Raw genomic sequence first — 17162 nt, 5'->3', positions numbered from 1 at the left:
TTAGCTCTTCTTTCAAGTAAAGATGTCATTCTACACAATATATGGCTAGTTCAGCTGGCAACTCAAACAATCACACAAGTGTTTTCTGTGATCAACCATTGTACTTTGGCTTGTAGCAAAAGTGCTTTATGTGTACTTCCCATTTTTTCACACAGAATGTTAAAAAATCTGTATTCGTGTCAAAAATTAATACAATTAACTTTTATTGTTTCATCGAGACCTTCTTAAATGAAAATAATTTTTGTTTGTTTTATCGTGAGTACATGACAATGAAGAGCATAATGACTTCTAGTACAGTTTGATGCCACTGCCTTTTAGCCACTCAGGCTATAAGCAGTTTTACCTACTGTTGCTTTTGCATCATTGGTGCAAATAACACAGTGAAAAAGTTAGAATTGTGAGGAGAATAGTTCTGTCCTTGGGAACCCCTCTTCCTCACAGGATCTGCAGAACACATTTTAAGAAACATTGTTATAGACCATTTTCAAGAAGACTGCTTAGTCACATCCAATTGTTATCATCTCAGCTCTCCTAGAGCTTAATTATGGCCCCAAGGAGGAACCTGTTCGTTTTCAGATTGGTTACAAAAAGGAAAACTTGGTTCTCTTTAAGAAAGTTATTTGCTCTGAGGTTCGATTTAATGTTCAAAGGATCCCTTTTTCCATTTCAATTTTTGGACTTATACACCATTTTATAGGCACATTATCTGTTGGGTAAAGTAATGCATACCTTGATGAATTGTGATTCTAGCCAACTAGATAAGCCAACCTGGCCTTATTAGAAAGATGTTTACTTCTGAAAATCACAAATGCTTAAATGTCTGCCAAGTATCAACAGACTGGATTATAGTTTGGTTTATTCTGCATGTCCAAATCACTAAAGCTTTTCATAACATTTTCCCAGGTGCATTGTTTTACTTTGGGCAGGTTTTATCCAGCTCTGTGATGCAGTATGATGTAATGCTGATAGATTGGGGGCGGTGGGGGGTGGGGGCAGGTGGCACGGGGCGAATAGCCACACTGGATTTGAATCTCAGCTGTGTACTCTGACATCTCTAAATGTCATTTTTCCTGTCAATAAAATGAAGATGATGATGAAGCTTACCTTGTTTTGCTTGATAATCCACTGGTGAATCCATCATTGTGGATTCAATGAGATTATGCAAGAATGCACTGAACACCAGGTCTAGCATATAAAAGTGCTCCTCCATGGTAACTAAGGCTGTCATTATCTGCAAATGGGCAGACTTCCTCTACACTGCTGACAGAAAAGGGAGAAGGGAATCTGATGAAGCCCTCTAGCAAATAATAATCTTTGTAATTAGCTCACTCTTTGTTAAAAAGAAAAACCAATGTTTGACATTTTTTATTTTCATGAAGGTAAATTGGCAATATGTGAATCTTTTGCCTGTGAACATGTTCACCTTTGTGTTAGAGTCATATTTCTTCCAGTGCTTTTAAAATATAAGATAGTTTAGAAAAAGAAAATACTTCCACTCAGTTTTCAAGGAACATAATAATTAGACAAAGGTCAGCACATCAATATAATTAGAAAGGATTTTAAAGCTGCTCATTTGCTTTTGCTCCCCCCAGAGCAAATATTTAACATTTCCCCGTTTATACTGTTCATTTGCTTAGCAAACTTCCTCAAAGAATTAATAATGCCAAGATGAAATTTAGCCCAGTGTGGCTAAATAATCCCAAACTACAAAATGGATGACGGTTGAATCAGGAAGTTTTTGCAGAAAGTACACTGTCAGCCTATCTGGTCTCTTCTGTGTGGTTTTTTACCTGGACTCCTGGTGATTTGCCTGTTTCTCTTACTACTTAAAATAAGCCAAGCCAAAAATAACAACAACAACAAAAAAAACACAGTAAGCATTCAGCCGGCAAAACAAATGTGTGGTCCATGGAGTCTCTGTGTGGGTTCTGTTTTTCCTTCTTTGGCTCCCATACTTGAATCTGCTTTCTTTTCTTTTTTCTTTTCTTTCCTTTTCTTTCTTTTTCTTTCCTTTTCTTTCCTTTTCTTTCCTTTTCTTTCTTTTTCTTTCTTTTCTTTCTTTTCGTTCTGGATATTTTTCGACATTCATTCCACCCTGTCGTTTTAGCTTACAGGACGTGGTACACTATATTTTGCTTTATTTTCCTTAGGGCATTCATTCAGTGACTTCACAACATTTCAGTGCCTTCTATGCACTGGAATCCAGAGATATCAAGATGAGTAAGGTTGAATGTAGGTGAATGGGTGTTCATTGTACTATTCTCAAAACTTTTCTGTAAAGTTGATTTTTTTACATATAAATTTACAAATAATTTTACAGTAATTTCTTAACCCTTAAAGAATAGAAATGTAGCAAATTTGAAAATGAATTCTTTATATCAGAAGTTATAAATTGGGGCTCCCCTGGCTGAAATATTCCATATGCGTTTATTTGGCCCATAATGTTTTATTTTAAAAAATTTTGAATTATCAACATTGAAAAATTGGGAGATTTCTCATAAACATCTGATTATGATATTTTCTTTAAAATATCAATAATGTCTTTTAGCACCGAATCGGAATTCTGCATGGCCACAATTCCCTCCCAGCTAGAGCTGAGTGGAGAAGGGGGAGTGCACTTTCTAGTTCACCACAGCACCTACCTCACTAGCTTCTCCCATCGCATCTGGTACCTGCCTGGGCCCCATAGGCATTTGAAGTTACAATCCTGCTCTAATATTAACTTAGACAATTTTGAAAATCCTTATGGACTTCACGTGTGCCATATTATGCTATACTTGTTCTTTTAGTTTTAATCTAAAAATGAAGAGGGGTATATAGTATTCTGTGCCCTTAAGAACTTCATAGTCTGGTGAGAAAGGGAGACATAAACAGATAACTGCAATCCAACATGGGAGTCCCCAGAAGATAACATTGTAAAAGTCTTCACATTTCCCAAAGCACTCCGGCCCACTGCCTGCTTTTATAAATAAAGTTTTATTGGAATACAGCTGCAACCATTTGCATACAAATGCATACAAACAGTCTTTGGCTGTTTCCATGTTTTGATAGCAGAGTTGATTTGTTATGATAGAGACCATATGGCCCATAAAGCCAAAAATATTTATCTCTGACCCTTCACAGGAAAAGTGCCAATTCCTGCCATAGAGAATCCAATCTGATTCTTGAGATGGCTCGATATGATACTGTAAGTGCCCATTTTACACCACACAGCTAGTAGGTAGCAGAACCAGGACTCAGCCGAATAAAGTCTACACCCTAGTATTTATCAAAGAGCCATCTCAGCCCTGTCCCTGCCAGTGTGTGCCCAGGTTCTCACATCTGGGGAGTGAGTCTGTGAGTGAGGCCTGCCCATTAGGCTGGTAGAAGAATAAACAGTTTAAAAGGCACTGCCCTTGACTATCTTCTTGGCTCCCTCTGGATGTGACCCTGGCTGTTCCTTTATTTCCAAGTGGGAAGGGGAATCAGGAGCAATATGGTTGGTTAGAAGGAGGAACTTGGAGCTGTTTACAGAGCACTGTATAAAAGAATAAGAAAGTATCAATTGTCCTCAGTGCCACAGGACTGACTACTGATGTCCCATGGGGTGCTGAGCAGCTTGACCCTTGTGGCCTTAACAATTGCCCTGTGGATATAGCACCTTTAATTAGAGATTTTCCCTGGGGAAGCTCTTTCCTTCCCCCATCCCTACCCCTTGGTTGGTCTGCGGGACTCCAGCTTCATCTTTAAATAGTCACCCATCCTCTCTCATGCCCAGAGTTTTTATACTGGGCAAACTGGATTCATAGCTGTGTTTTCCCATATTTAAAAATGAGATTTCTCATAAAAACCTGGACTTCTCAGTCTCTAGATAAAAGGGTGCTTTGGTCCCACTGGGCCTGCCTTCTTACACAGCCCTGGTTGTCAGCACTGAACAGTCGCTACCTCTTTGACCTTGACATGTGATGGCAGTTTGATGTCTTCTGACTGGTGGTGCCAGTCATCCAGTGCTCACGTCCTCCATTGAGAATATTGGCCTGACCCTGCAGGCATCTGAGATTTCAACCCTTGCTCAAGGAATTTTGGAAAGCTGACCATCTCTTGAGCACACCATATTCTTTCCTACCTCTCTGCCTTGCCCATGCTGTGTTCCTTGCTATCTGTGTCCTTCTTTTAAGTCAGTTCCACACTGTAGATTACAGTGAATGACATTACCTGCAGAATAAACTCCTCCCCCGTGGCAGGATCCCATAGCTCCTCAGGCATCGTGCTATCATAGGTATTGGGCTTCATGCCCTTCTTCCTCTTTGCGGGTGGAGACCCACTCTTATTCCTTTGTATGCCCAACACTTGGCCCAAGGACTGGTCCATGATGTTTGCTGGATTGACATAGTAACCAGGAAGGAGATGAACCGATTTGTCTCTTAGGTGAATTGTTGGCTGGTCTCCATAAAGCAAACAGAGAAAAGGCTCTTGCAGCCAAGCCTCCAGGCCAAGCTCCCAGAGACCTCGGCTGGTTCCTTTTTCTAGTGGAAAAGTATGTTTCCCCCAGACACAGTCCTTTGGAGTAGTTCAATCTAGTCTTAATAATATGCCCTGACCTAGCTACCTTTACTACACCCCATAGCTTCTGTGTTTATTCTGTTCTCTCTCTATTTCCCAATTACATTTCTGTCTCCCCTTCTCCCCCACCCCCCACTTCCTATCCCAGGGAAGTCACTGTCACTTTCACCCTTGCTTCATTTTGGAACCCGATGCTACCTCGACCACTCTTAGCTAACGGATTCTCTGGAAATAGCCCCTGACTTAGCATGTCCTTTGAGGATAGGAAAGTTATGGTTGAATGTAGCACCCGGCAGGAAGTTGGAGCTGAGGGCGTTCGAATGCTGAAGAGCCCTCTTACCAGTCATGTGACCTCAGGGGAGTTAATTTTTTTATCTCTTAGTGCCTAGACTCTTACATTATAAAATAGAGATTAATAGTAGGACCTTCCCACAGGGCTGAGAATCAAATTAATTCATCCATGTAAAGCCCTTAGAATGGTGTCCTGCACTTAATAGGTCCTCAGTAAAAATTAGCTATCACACAAGAAGAAAACATCTTTTCCCTTCAGATTCCAGGGGATCTCATGTACCATTTTCTGTGTTTTCCAGGGTGGTTTGGCAGATCATTTTTTTTGGGGGGGGGCGGGGGATTCAAATACGCAGAAGATACTTTAATTTGGATATACATACACGTATTTTCGCAGATGTAATGCCCTCATTTGTATTCTGTGGGGGGCTGGGATGGGAGGATGGGGCTGTGTTGGGGTGTGGCAAGGGAATGGGTTTGGGACCTTGTATGGTAGACACAGAGTTAGACCAAAGCACATTTTAGCCTGAAAGCATGTTGTCCTATAGGCCATTCATTAGATTATAAAAGTCTGGCATTTACTTATCTTCACCTCTGAAATGAAAAAAAAAAATCAATATTTTCCAATTATCTCCAATGGTGTATTAAATTTCCTTTGTCATATTTCCCTTCACTATCCCAGAAAGAGCAGGAGAAAAGAGTCAGGAAAGCACACTGTGAGGGAAGATGAGCTCTTGCCAACAGTTTGTCAGCATGCCTCCTGTCCCTTCCAGCATTGTTCATTCAGAAATTTGGTTATTTACTCATTCATCTATTCCGGAAATGTTTACTGTTGTGTACTCCATTCCAGGCACTGTTCCAGATGTGGGAAATTCAGTGATAAAAAAGCCAGACAGCAGCCATCAATTTCAGAGAGCTGATATTTAGTGGGGGAGACAGGTCACAAACAAGTCAACAGGGAACAGATCAGTAAGTGCTCCGCAGAAGATAAAAGTAGGGAGGACTGGGGGTTAGTCCTCTTCGATGAGGTCAGTCCCTTTAAGCTGAGATCTGATTGATGAGAAGACCAAGAAGTTGAGGGCAAAGGCCCAAAGGCAGGAAGGAATTCTGAATCCCAGGAGCGGAAGAAAGACTCGGGGCGGGGGATTGGGGCGTGGGGGGGGGGTGGGGGGGGGGGGGGGGGGGGGTGGAGGGGTGGGGATTGGGAGGGAGGCTGCAGAAATGTGAGAGTAAGCAAGGGGAGAGGGAAACACGTTGGAGTGTCAAGCAGACAGTGGATAGATACACTCTTATTTTTAGATGGCTGCCATGGGAAATAGTGGAGGCAGGAGACCTACCAGGTGGCCAGTGAAAAAACAGGGCTCACAGAGGGGTGATGAAGAAGAAGGGACAGGTTCGGGATATATTTGGGTACCAGACTACAACAGAACTTGCTGAGATCCATGAACAGTCAGCCGTTGCCTGGGGAGGGAACTACTAAGTGCTAAGTAACTACTCTGTACAGGGCACCGTTCTAAGTGTTTCACACGTACTCTCTTAACCCTGACAATTGACTGAAATAGAATTGGGACAATTAGGATTCCCACACAGGTAATGAATGAGTGGCTGAGCCAGGCAGGGTGACCCAGAGCCTAGCCTCTTAGCCGCTGCACAGCATTGTTCCCAGGTTCTCATCTAATTATGAAGCCGGCCAAAGAATGCATGGCTGAGCATTTCTAAACCAAGCAAATGTGCGTATCGGTGTGCAGGTTATAAATAACCATTCCCAGCTGCCAGCTGCTGTTAAGATTTGGAAAGGAAAAGAGGATCTTAGCATGACTTGTTTATCTCAGGTAATTTGGCAGTAAACTGGGCCCTGGGAATTTGAGTTACAAAGAAAATGCAAAGGAAGAGTGATAGGGATATTGTTTGAGGCTTTTAGAAGACAGAATTTAACTTAAAGGCCCAGAACCAGCCCAGAGGTGCGCATGAGGAATTTGAAGAGAAGAGTGTGTCACAGAGCCAGCACTTAACCTGGCTTCCAAACAGTCATGCTCTTTGTCTAATAGAGTTCTGTTATGATGAGATTTCCTTAAAGAGGTTCCCCCCCACCAATAAAAGTGTCCATAGCATTGAGATAAATAATGGGGGAGTGCAAGATTTTCCAGTCTTCTGCCCAATTACCTATTAGGTTGGAAACTAGAGGCCTGTTTTGTTGGGCCTGTACAGAGGTTAAAAATTTTTTAATTACTTGTCAACATTTAAAAATTAGAAACTTTCTAATAAAACTGGACTTCTCTGGAAAAATCTAATCCAACAAAACTGAGCCCACATTCCAACAGCTAGAGCCAAATAGTGATTCCCCCTTCGGCTGGGCAGGTGCTCTTCAGGATGCCCTGTTCCCTTGCTCTGCCACAAGTGTCTTTGCAAAAACCGTAGGTCGAAGTCACTATCAGGGTTCAGGAAGCTGACATGGGGCTGAAGGCGTGTGAAAGTTGGGGTAGCGATGACAGTGGGGCTGGTGTGCTCCTATTTCTGGAATTGAAGAAGGCCGTACAGGCAGCCAGGCAGACAGCAATGTGTAGTGAACACTGGATTAGCAACCAGACTGACTCATTGCTAACCCATGTCTTTCCCCTTCCTTGCTCTGTGACCTTGGACAAGTTACTTTGCTTCTCTGAGCCAGGCGGCTTTGTCGCACCAGATAGGGAATCTCAGGAGCTATCAGCTGGGGCAGGACCTGTATGGTAGGCCTTCAAGAAGCACTAGAAAACCACAATTTCCCGACAACCCATTACAACAGGTCTTGATTTTCCTTTCTTCTTTTTTTCCCCCTTTTTCTTATATTTTTCTCATCTCATCTAGCCGTTTCATAAAACTTTGCCCTCAAATAAATGAGCAGGTCACCAATAGCCTATTGGCTTAGCTAAGAAACTATAGTTTCCAGAAATCATATTTTATCATCATTCCATTGTTACCTCTCAGCATTACCGATTAATCTCTTAAGGCAGTTTTTCCTCTGAAAATATTGTGTTCTGTTTTCAGCAAGCTTTGGGATCTCGATGTTCACGGAGGCTACTCCATTTCCCTTTCACAGACCACCCCCTCTCAGACTTAGGTGGGAAGGTCTACAGCATTTCTTGTTATATTTTTCAAAAATTTGAATCAGCTTTTTGGACATTTAATATTTTAAGTTTATTTCAGTTTCTTGAATAGGAAATAGATCCAAATAAATCATTTAAAAATGAAAACAATATAAATATACATTGAGAAGTCACTCTTGTGCATGTGCCTTTCTAGGTGGTTCTTTATACAGATTGAACCAATATGAGTATATATTCTTATTTTCCCTCTTAGAGAAAAAAGAAATTGTATGCTACATATACTTTCTGCTCCTTGATTTTTTCACTTAACTTATGGCTATCTATAAGATCTATAAGAAGCTTGCCCATTCTTTCTTCTGACTTCATAGTATTTCATTCTGTTGTGTGGATTCGCCATATTTATTCAGCCAGTCCTTACTCTTAGACTTATGGGTTATTTCTTATATTTGCTATTGCAAATATGATGCACCGAATACGTGAATACCTTGTACATGCATTTGTTTCAGGTTTCTTCATGGTGGATTCCTAGAAGCATTTGTACTTTTGAGGATATTGTTAAAATACCCTCACAAGGGGCTGTGTCATTTTGTATTCCTCCCAGCAATGTTCAAAAGTGCCTGCTTCCCAGCTCTTGCCAACGGTATATTGTCAAACCTCTGGATTTTTGCCGGTTGGGTAGGTGAAAGTGGTATCTCAGTGGAATAGTTGTCATTTAAATTAAATTACATAGACACACAAAACGAGCGGTGTGAGCTCTCCCCTATTTGGACAACAGACGAAATAAGCTCATTTTAGTAACCTAATGGAAGCACCATCACCCCAGTAGGGGGAAACCAATTCTTTGTTCAAGAGTCCTTTGTGATGGGGAGGTCCCTGCAGGGGCTCTCTTTACCTGCAGGATTTCCATTGAGTCACCTTTATTCTCCAAAGCCCAACTCTGCCTGCCAAGGCTGAGCATTCTACCTGAGCAATGGGAGTGAGTGTCCCCTGCCAAGCCTGCCTTTCCACATTGGGCATTTTATGGCATTTATCTGGCCAGTAGGGAGCTCCATCTTCCTTTACCCTTGGGGAATCATTTTCTTCTAATCCCCTTATTAATTACTTGAGGAATCCAAAGTACATTAAAAAGCTCCACCAGAGAAAGATTTCTTTAAATCAAACTCCCTCCCCAGCACATTCTGGCCTTGTACTTGTCTTTGAAGATCTGACTGAGAGGCAGTGTAGCTTAGTGGATAGGAGTTCAGGCCCTGGATCCAGACTCCCCAGATTCAAATCAAGTCTCCTCCACTCACTAGCTCTGTGCTACTGGGCAGGTTTCCTAACCTCTTTGGGGCTCAGCGTCCTCTTCTGATAAGTGGGGTAATAGTAGTACCTATTTTTACCTTGGAGAGTAGCTGTGGAGAGTAAATGAGTTGACTTATGTATTTACCCTGAAGTTCAGTGCGGGGCACATAGTAAACCCTGATTAAGGCGAGCTCACACAGTAATGGCGACGATGATGGTAGTGGTGGTGATGCCAGTGGTGATGAGATGGTGATGCTGATGCTGAGATGGTGATAGTGATGCTGGTGATTAGGAGCACACTGAGCCCTATCACTTAACAAGCTACATTTTTGTGACCTTGAGCAAGCGGCTCAGTCAACTCACCCTCAGTTTTTTTTTTCTCATTTCTTCGCTGATTTGTAGCAATGGGAATAATACTATCCATCTAAAGCAAGAATCAGCAAACCATACAGCCTGTGGGCCAAATCCAGCCTGCTGCCTCTTTGCGAATGAAGTTTTATTGGAACACGGCCATGCCTGTTTTTTACATAGTGTCTGTAGCAGAGTTGCTCTATAAGGCAAAAAATATTTACTATCTGGCTCTTTACAGAGTTTTTTGAACCTTGATTTAAAGGAGTGGTTGTGAGGATGCGGGAGATGAAGACTGTGCATAGACCTGACACGCGGTAGGTGTTCCGTACAGTGGAGGTGCAGCAACCAAGCGTTTAACTTGCATAAATTCCATGCCTGGCTCTTATCCCCACCCCTTCTACTCTCCTCCAACCACAAGAGAAAAAAAGAGGGAGTAATTACAATATGAATAGTTTAATTAGAAATACCATAAAATGATATTTTGCATATGTATTTTTATCATGTACCATACATTTCCATATGCATCAAATATTACACATGCTTATTAGTCTGCGGCAATAGATATGAAAGGCTGTGTCCCGTAGACGGTACTTAATGAGGAGGTTTAAGGCTCTTTTTCAGGGGTAATTTTGATGCTGATTTTCCCTTGCCTAATGACTTCAGCAGCTAACATCCAAGGAAGATGCGACTCCCCTCTAAATGGAGCGATGAATATTATCTCCATTTAGCGCAAAGTGAAACTGAAGTCAGAATCTTTGAGCCATTGAAAATAAATCCTAAGTGCAGATAAAGTCTCTCTGAAATCATAAGTGGGAGAATGGTATTATAGTTACAAAAATTCAGTGCATTCACTTCTTTTTATCTTTTCCCAGCACACATCTGTTTCATAAAGTAAGATACACACATATCATTTATATTTGGCCTTTTCCATTGTTTCAAGGCGGAAGCTGCCGGTCACCTTGCAAAATACAGAAGAACACCCCCTTAATTTTGCAAGTAGCATATATTGATATTAATGTTACCTTCTCCCACCTTTCTTCCTGAGTTGTTGTGATTATAAAATGAAATCTAGTCAGCAAGATGCTCATAGAAGCTACGTGCAATAGACAAGCGCAATGTAACTCTGGTTCTTTCTGTACTCGAGGAGAAGAAGCTGTCTCCACATCAAGCTACCTGGAGGAGAGAAGGGCTCAGTGGTGTGAGGACAGAGGCATTAGAGAACAAATGCATATAATTAGAGCAAATTATCTTCATTGGAAAATAAGCAAATTATTTCCAATTTAATGAATAAAGAAGCTTCTAATTAACTCCAGTAGAGAGATTTGCTTTCAGATTTCAGTAGTTAAGCTCTATGTTTTTTATATTAATATTTTGTTTTTATGGCCCAGCTTAATGGTTTTTTTATTGTTCCTTATTGGTGTAACAGAATTTGAGAGGTGAAAGCAAACCCAGAGGTGATTCGGTCTAACTCTCATTAAAAAAAAAAAAAGAAGAAAACATACAGTTCAGAGAGATCCTGTTTGATCCTGTGACTTATCCAGGGTCCCATAACTGGTTAGCTGTCCACTGGACCGGATCCCCAGGCATGTGTCCCACCAGCATAAGAAGGACTTCAGCTAGACTCTGGGGTCTGCCATGCTTACCCCTGATCTGGTTCTGCTTCCCTCCTGCTCCTTACCCTTGCTCTGGGCCCTACTCAGCCTTACTGGCAACTTGCCTCAAAACTACTACTGTTACTAAAAACATCCTTGTCTATCCCATGGCCTCCAATCCTCTCTGTCCCCTTTCAGCTCCTGGCCCATCTCTTAGCTCCTGGCTCTGCATTGCATGACCTATACTACCTGGCGTGTCATCCTCTCTAGCCCTAGGGCCTACTCTGAGTTCCCCGACTGACAGCCAGAGCAAGTGTAGACAAGGGTTTATGGTTCTCAGGCTGTCCACCCTGGCTCCTGCCCTAGAGCCTCAGGGGTCAAGAAGTCAAGATACAAAATTGGCCTAGCAACCAAGATCACCTGATCCCTAAATCTTGGGCTTTTTTTTTAAAAAAAATTAATGAACTTTATTTTTTAGAGCAGTTTTAGGTTCATAGCAAAATTGAGTATAAAGTACAGAATTTTTATATACCCCTTTCCCCCACACACGCATAACCTCCCAACTGTCGACATCCTGCTCCACAGTGATACATTTTTCAGGGCTCTTTTTCATCCCTAGATCTTGGACTTTTTGTCTTAAGACAAAAAAAAAAAAAAAAAAAAAAAAAAAAAAGAGAAAAAAAAGGAAGAAAAGAAGAAAAGAAGGAAGAAAGAAAACACAGAATAGTCTAGGAAAGAGAAAGAAAAAGGATGGATGGATAGAAGGAAGGAAGGAAGGAAGGAAGGAAGGAAGAAAACACAGAATAGTCTAGGTGGGTGTCTGTGGAACACGAGACAGGCATGCAGTCAGTTTTAGATCAGTTCATTCTGTCTTGCCTTTCTCTGTTAGTCTGTCCCCAGGGCAAGTGGCTGGCTGCTTATAGCATCATAGCTCACACCTGCAGATAACCCTGGCCCTCTTAACCTCTCTGTCTCCAAATTTCAGGGGCTGAGATTCTGATTGGCTACAGATGGAGTTGGGTCAGGAGACCCATCCTGAGGATGGAGAGGAGAGAAGGGGGCAGTCCAGAGTGTCATTATGAGCTGAGCAGATAACCCAAAAGATGTCTTTCATACCGTGACATTTATCTAATGTCATTTAAAGACATTATCATTTAAAGACATTTATCTCCTATAAATTCTCCAACTGCCTCTTTTCTAAATCCTTTTATGTATTGGGCCCAAAGTTTGGCCATTGCCAGAGGCTCATCTTTGGGCTTTTGCTTTTCTCATTCTCACCTTCTTAGAGCAACATCCCTTGACTTGTGCTTTATCTTCAGCTGTGAGGTCCACCCTCCTCTTGTGTCCCACTCATGTGTAGACCCACTGGATGTGACCACATCCAAAGACAGATATCATTCCTCTGATACTTAGTCCCTATCTCTTGACTCTCAATAAGTCATCACTAAGCCTTTTGCTCCTACCTTCTGAATGCTCTTGGCTAATGGAACATGTGATTGTGGCATTTTCTCACAAGTAGCCACTCAAGAGTGAAGCTGAACAATTTGGGAGACATCTTGACGACGTGCTATGACTATTGTTTTCTATTTAAAACCAAGGCAATCCATTAATTTTTTTATCGAGGGATCCTTTTATAATGGACACTTCCATAAAAGTTGTGAAAACCGCACTTAGAATAGCATATTTAAACATTCTAATGTCGACCTGTTGAATTCATGCACGCCTTCAAATGTTAGTCTTCTAGTTTTCTGAGAAAAGCAACAGTTCTCTCTGAAATTGCCCATTATGTGAAATGCGGGTGATTCCTGCTAATTCACATCTGTACTATCACCTATGTGGTGAGCTTGGGGGTTTGGTGCAGTGCATTGGGATGCACTCATCAAAGGTTATGTGTATGCACACAGTGGAAGGCATTTTATATAATTCCAAACAATTTAATAAAAATGCAATGCGAATGGGAAAACTAGAGTTTGTCGGCCCTTACAGAGTACAGATAATGTTCCAGATTAAAGAGCTGAGGCTTTGTTCATTATAGTCAAATAACGATGTGAGTGTGTGAATTACCATTTCCTTGCCATCGGTCTATTTCAAGAGTATACCATTTTCCCATTATCATAATAGGCTACATTTTCTTCAAATCATTTGATTATGATTGGTCCCGTCTATCCAGTTTGCAAATAAAAAGCTTTTGCAGTGATGAACTAGCTGTTTTAAAACAGCCTTAATCTCTGGTTCTGCTTTTGAACTGCTACAGGTCAGACTCTGCGAAAGGCTGAGAGAAGCCGGTCCTGCTCGCGAGAGAAAAAGGAGGTAAATGTGTCCCTGGTGAGGGCTGGTGGGAAGCAGCTATGCGAAGGGACCTGAGGGAGCAGGCTGGTGATTATTCCTGATCTACTCTTTTCTCTCTGAGTCCCAGGCTTGAATCCCTGACCAAATGATAGATAGCAACTAGAGTTATAAACCCAGTGTCACCCGTAGTGGTGATCTCTCGCTGAATTTATCAGTTAGCTTTGCCTGTGTAACATATCGCCCCAAATTTTAGTGACGTAAAACAACCATGCATTTAGTTCACACTTCTGTGGGTCAGCAGTTTGGGCGGGGTTTACCTGGGCAGGTCTGCTGATGGGCCAGGCATGGTCAAAGTCATAGAGACATGAATAGGAAAGCTGCAAGATCATTGAGCCTGAGGTGGGAAGTGGTACAGGGACCCAGAGGTTACCACAGGGAGGTCTCAAGTTCATGGGATTTTAAATTTGAGTCTCATTTAATAGCAGATGGGCACAGGGGTGAAAGCGTGTAGCTCATCATAAATAGCAACCAATCCTAACATTCATCAACACTTGTATACTACATTTTTGATTGTAAAGTGACATAATTCTACTGAGGAAAGGAAAGGCTCTGCTGGGTCCAGGGGCTCAAAAATGGCCACAGACTTGGTCTTTCTCATTCTGTGTCTTGGCTCTGATTTCTCTGTGTTGGCCTCATCCTCGGGCAGCTCTGAAGAGGCATGTTGAGGTTGGACTGAAAAGCACCCCGTTTACTTTGCTGTGACTTTCATCCTCTCTCCTGTTGTCTCCTTTCTCAGCTGTAGCCAGAACAGCCAGTGTGAGTTTTCTTATTTAATTAACCTACATGGAATAAGGGCTGGGAGAAAACCTGAGAGCTTTGATGCTGCGGAAGAGATGTAAATGTCAGCCGCGGTGGGCAGTCTGGAAGCTGAGCACTCCTTTCTGGTAGGGAGATTTTTCTGGAGACAGCAGCAGGTGTGCCTGTCTCCTGCAAAGTCCTTCCAGAGACCTGGAGGTGCAGGAGCCAGAATGAGAGTGAGCACAGGCCTGCAGGCACCTGGTCTCCCTCTGTTAAGTGACCTGGGTGGGGAGGACCAGCCCCCTAAACCAGGAATGAGTCGTTTAAGCCTAACCGAGGTCTTTGGTTACAGAATAACGGCACCCCATTTTTCCACATTAAGAAACTCGCTGGGAAACCAGGAAGCAGAGTGGTGATAACCAGTATTCACTCTTTCCCTCCCCTCCTTGGTAGCAGGACTCCCCTAAGTGCTGCCTTCCTGGCTGTTCCCGTCATGTCAGTTGCCTGAGAGCATTTCAGATCAGTCTTCTGAAAAGTGCTTGAAGTGAGAGAAAACAGAGAGAGGGGCTGTTTATCACAATGTCTAAGTTTAACCCTGAAAGATATTGAAGATGGTTTCAGGCCCTCTGAAGAAGAGGGTGCTGAGTCTCTTAACAGGACTTTTGTTTGGTTAGAAAAACAAGAGAAGGAAACGAATAGCAAGCTGCCAAGATGTTCATCCTGATAAACACGCCTTTTTCACCCACTTCCTCTTTCTGCATCCCTCCCTGCCTCGTCTGTGAGATCTGCACTTCTGACACTCTGTGCCTTACACAGGATGCCAGGTATAGATCAAGCTATGTCCCCATGAAAGGCAAGGAAAAGATATGCTGATGAGAACAAGCAGACAGGGGTACACGTCGTGTTCCTGGGACAGCGAGGTTATGCAGGCCAGATCACGCCTTGGCAGGTGAATGCGCAGTTTCCATTCTGGGAGGAGATTGGGTGCTTCTCTTCATGGTCGTGGGCCAACATGGCAAAGGGAGCTTTCAGTGAGCTTGTCAGGCCCAATTCAGCCCACAGTTGTGTTTTATTTGGCCCACACCCTATTACAATTTTTTAGGATTAGGTGTCTACATTTAAAAATGGGAGATTTCACGTAAAAATGCAGACTTCTGGCTTCTTTGCAAAAATGGTGAATGGCAATACTGAGTCTTCATTCCTATAAGGCAATAATGCAATGGCTGTTGTTGAGATGTGTCCCCCTTATTTATTTTTTTTTAGAATTTTTTAAAATTTAATTAGTTTCAAGTATATAGTACATTGGTGAGACATCTATATAGTTTATACAACGGTCCCCCGCAATTGCTCCCTCCACCTAGCCAACGTATTCATTCTAATTGCATTCCCTATGCCGTGCTCCGCATCTCTGTGTCCATCCATCAGCTACTAATTAGTACTTCTTTAACCCTTCACTCCATTTTCCCACCCCCCAACCCAAATTGTCTGTCACCAAATTGTCCACTATATTTGCGAGTCTGTTTTTGATTAGTTTGTTCTTTTTATTCCTTAGATTCCACATATAAGTGAAATCATATAGTGTTTATCTTTCTCTATCTGACTTAAATACCTTCTAGGTCCATCAAAGCAATATGTTTTTCCATCCCCTTCCTTTTAGTCTGTGTCCTTTAATCTGAAGTGAGTCTCTTATAGGCAACATGTAGGGGTCTTGTTTTTCTTTCCATTCACCCACTCTTTTGGTTGGAGCACTTAATTCTTTTCTATTTGAGGTGCTTATTGATAGGAATGTAGTTGCTACCATTCTTTATTCTTGTTTTTGATACATGTTTTTTCTTCTTAAAGAAGTCCCTCCAACATTTCCTGTAATATGGGCTTGGTGGTGATAAATTCTTTTAGCTCATTTTTGTCTGGAGAGCTCTTTATCTGTCCTTCAACTCTATATGATAGCTTTGTTGGATAAATTATTCTTGGTTGTAGATCCTGAGTCTTCATCCTGTTGAATATTTTTTGCCAAGCCCTTCTGCCCTGCATAGTTTCTTTTGAGAAATCAGCTACCAGTCTTATGGGTGTTCCCTTATAAGTAACTATCTGTTTTTCTCTTGCTGCTTTTAATATTCTTTCTTTGTAGTTAACCTTTCGCATTTTAATTATGATGTGTCTTGGTGTGGGCCTCTTTGTATCCCTGATTTTTGGAATTCTCTGAGCTTCCTGGGGTCTTATATCCATTTCCTTCACTAGTTAGGGAAGTTTTTCATCATTATTTATTCAAACAGCTGTTCAACACCTTGATTTTCTTCAGTTATGCCTATCGGATGGATATTTGGACCCTTAATAGTGTCGCATATGCTCCTTAAATTATTTTTATAGGCGTGGCATATTATCTCTTGCCATTCTGATTGAGTGTCCTTGGCTTTCGCATCCTCTAGATAGGGCATATGATCCTTTTCTTTATTCACTGTTTATTCCTTCATTTATTCCATTTAATATACTTCTTATCTCAGATAATGTGTTCTTCATTTCAGACTGGTTCCCTTCTATAATTTCCATTTCCATTTTTATATTTTTTACCTCTTTGTGAAAGTTCTCACTGATTTCATCTACTCTTCCCCTAAGTTCATTGGGCATCTTTATAACCAGTGTTTTGAACTCTACATCTGTTAGATTACTTGACTCCATTATTTCTGGATCTCTGTTCCATTCTCTCATATGGTTTCTGTTTTTTTGTCTTCTCATTTTGGCTGCCTTTCCGTGTCTGTTTCTACGCACTAAGCAAAGCTCCTGTCTCCTGGTCTTATTAGTGTGGATTTGTGAAGTAGGTGTCCAGAGGCACAGTCCTGAGAAGGGCTCAGCTACAGGCCAGATTTAGCTCAAGCCTCTGCCTCTCCAGGGCCACCTGTTGAGATTCAGCAAGCAATCCACAGATGCTGTGCTTATA

The 17162-nt window shown here is 41.9% G+C and overlaps 1 protein-coding gene across 1 annotated transcript in view; it reads left to right on the top strand.

Annotated features, from left to right (window-relative positions):
- Nucleotides 1-17162, top strand: part of KIAA0556 (KIAA0556 ortholog) — a 179175-nt gene that overhangs the window by 2812 nt on the left and 159201 nt on the right. Inside the window, exon 2 of the mRNA XM_011376974.2 lies at nucleotides 13395-13450. Coding sequence (XP_011375276.1) covers nucleotides 13395-13450 — 56 coding nt within the window. The remainder of the gene's footprint in view (nucleotides 1-13394; nucleotides 13451-17162) is intronic.

This window comes from Pteropus vampyrus, unplaced genomic scaffold, assembly GCF_000151845.1.
Source record: "Pteropus vampyrus isolate Shadow unplaced genomic scaffold, Pvam_2.0 Scaffold303, whole genome shotgun sequence".
NCBI classification, from domain to species: Eukaryota; Metazoa; Chordata; class Mammalia; order Chiroptera; family Pteropodidae; genus Pteropus; species Pteropus vampyrus.
This window is presented reverse-complemented; position numbering and strand designations above follow the sequence as displayed.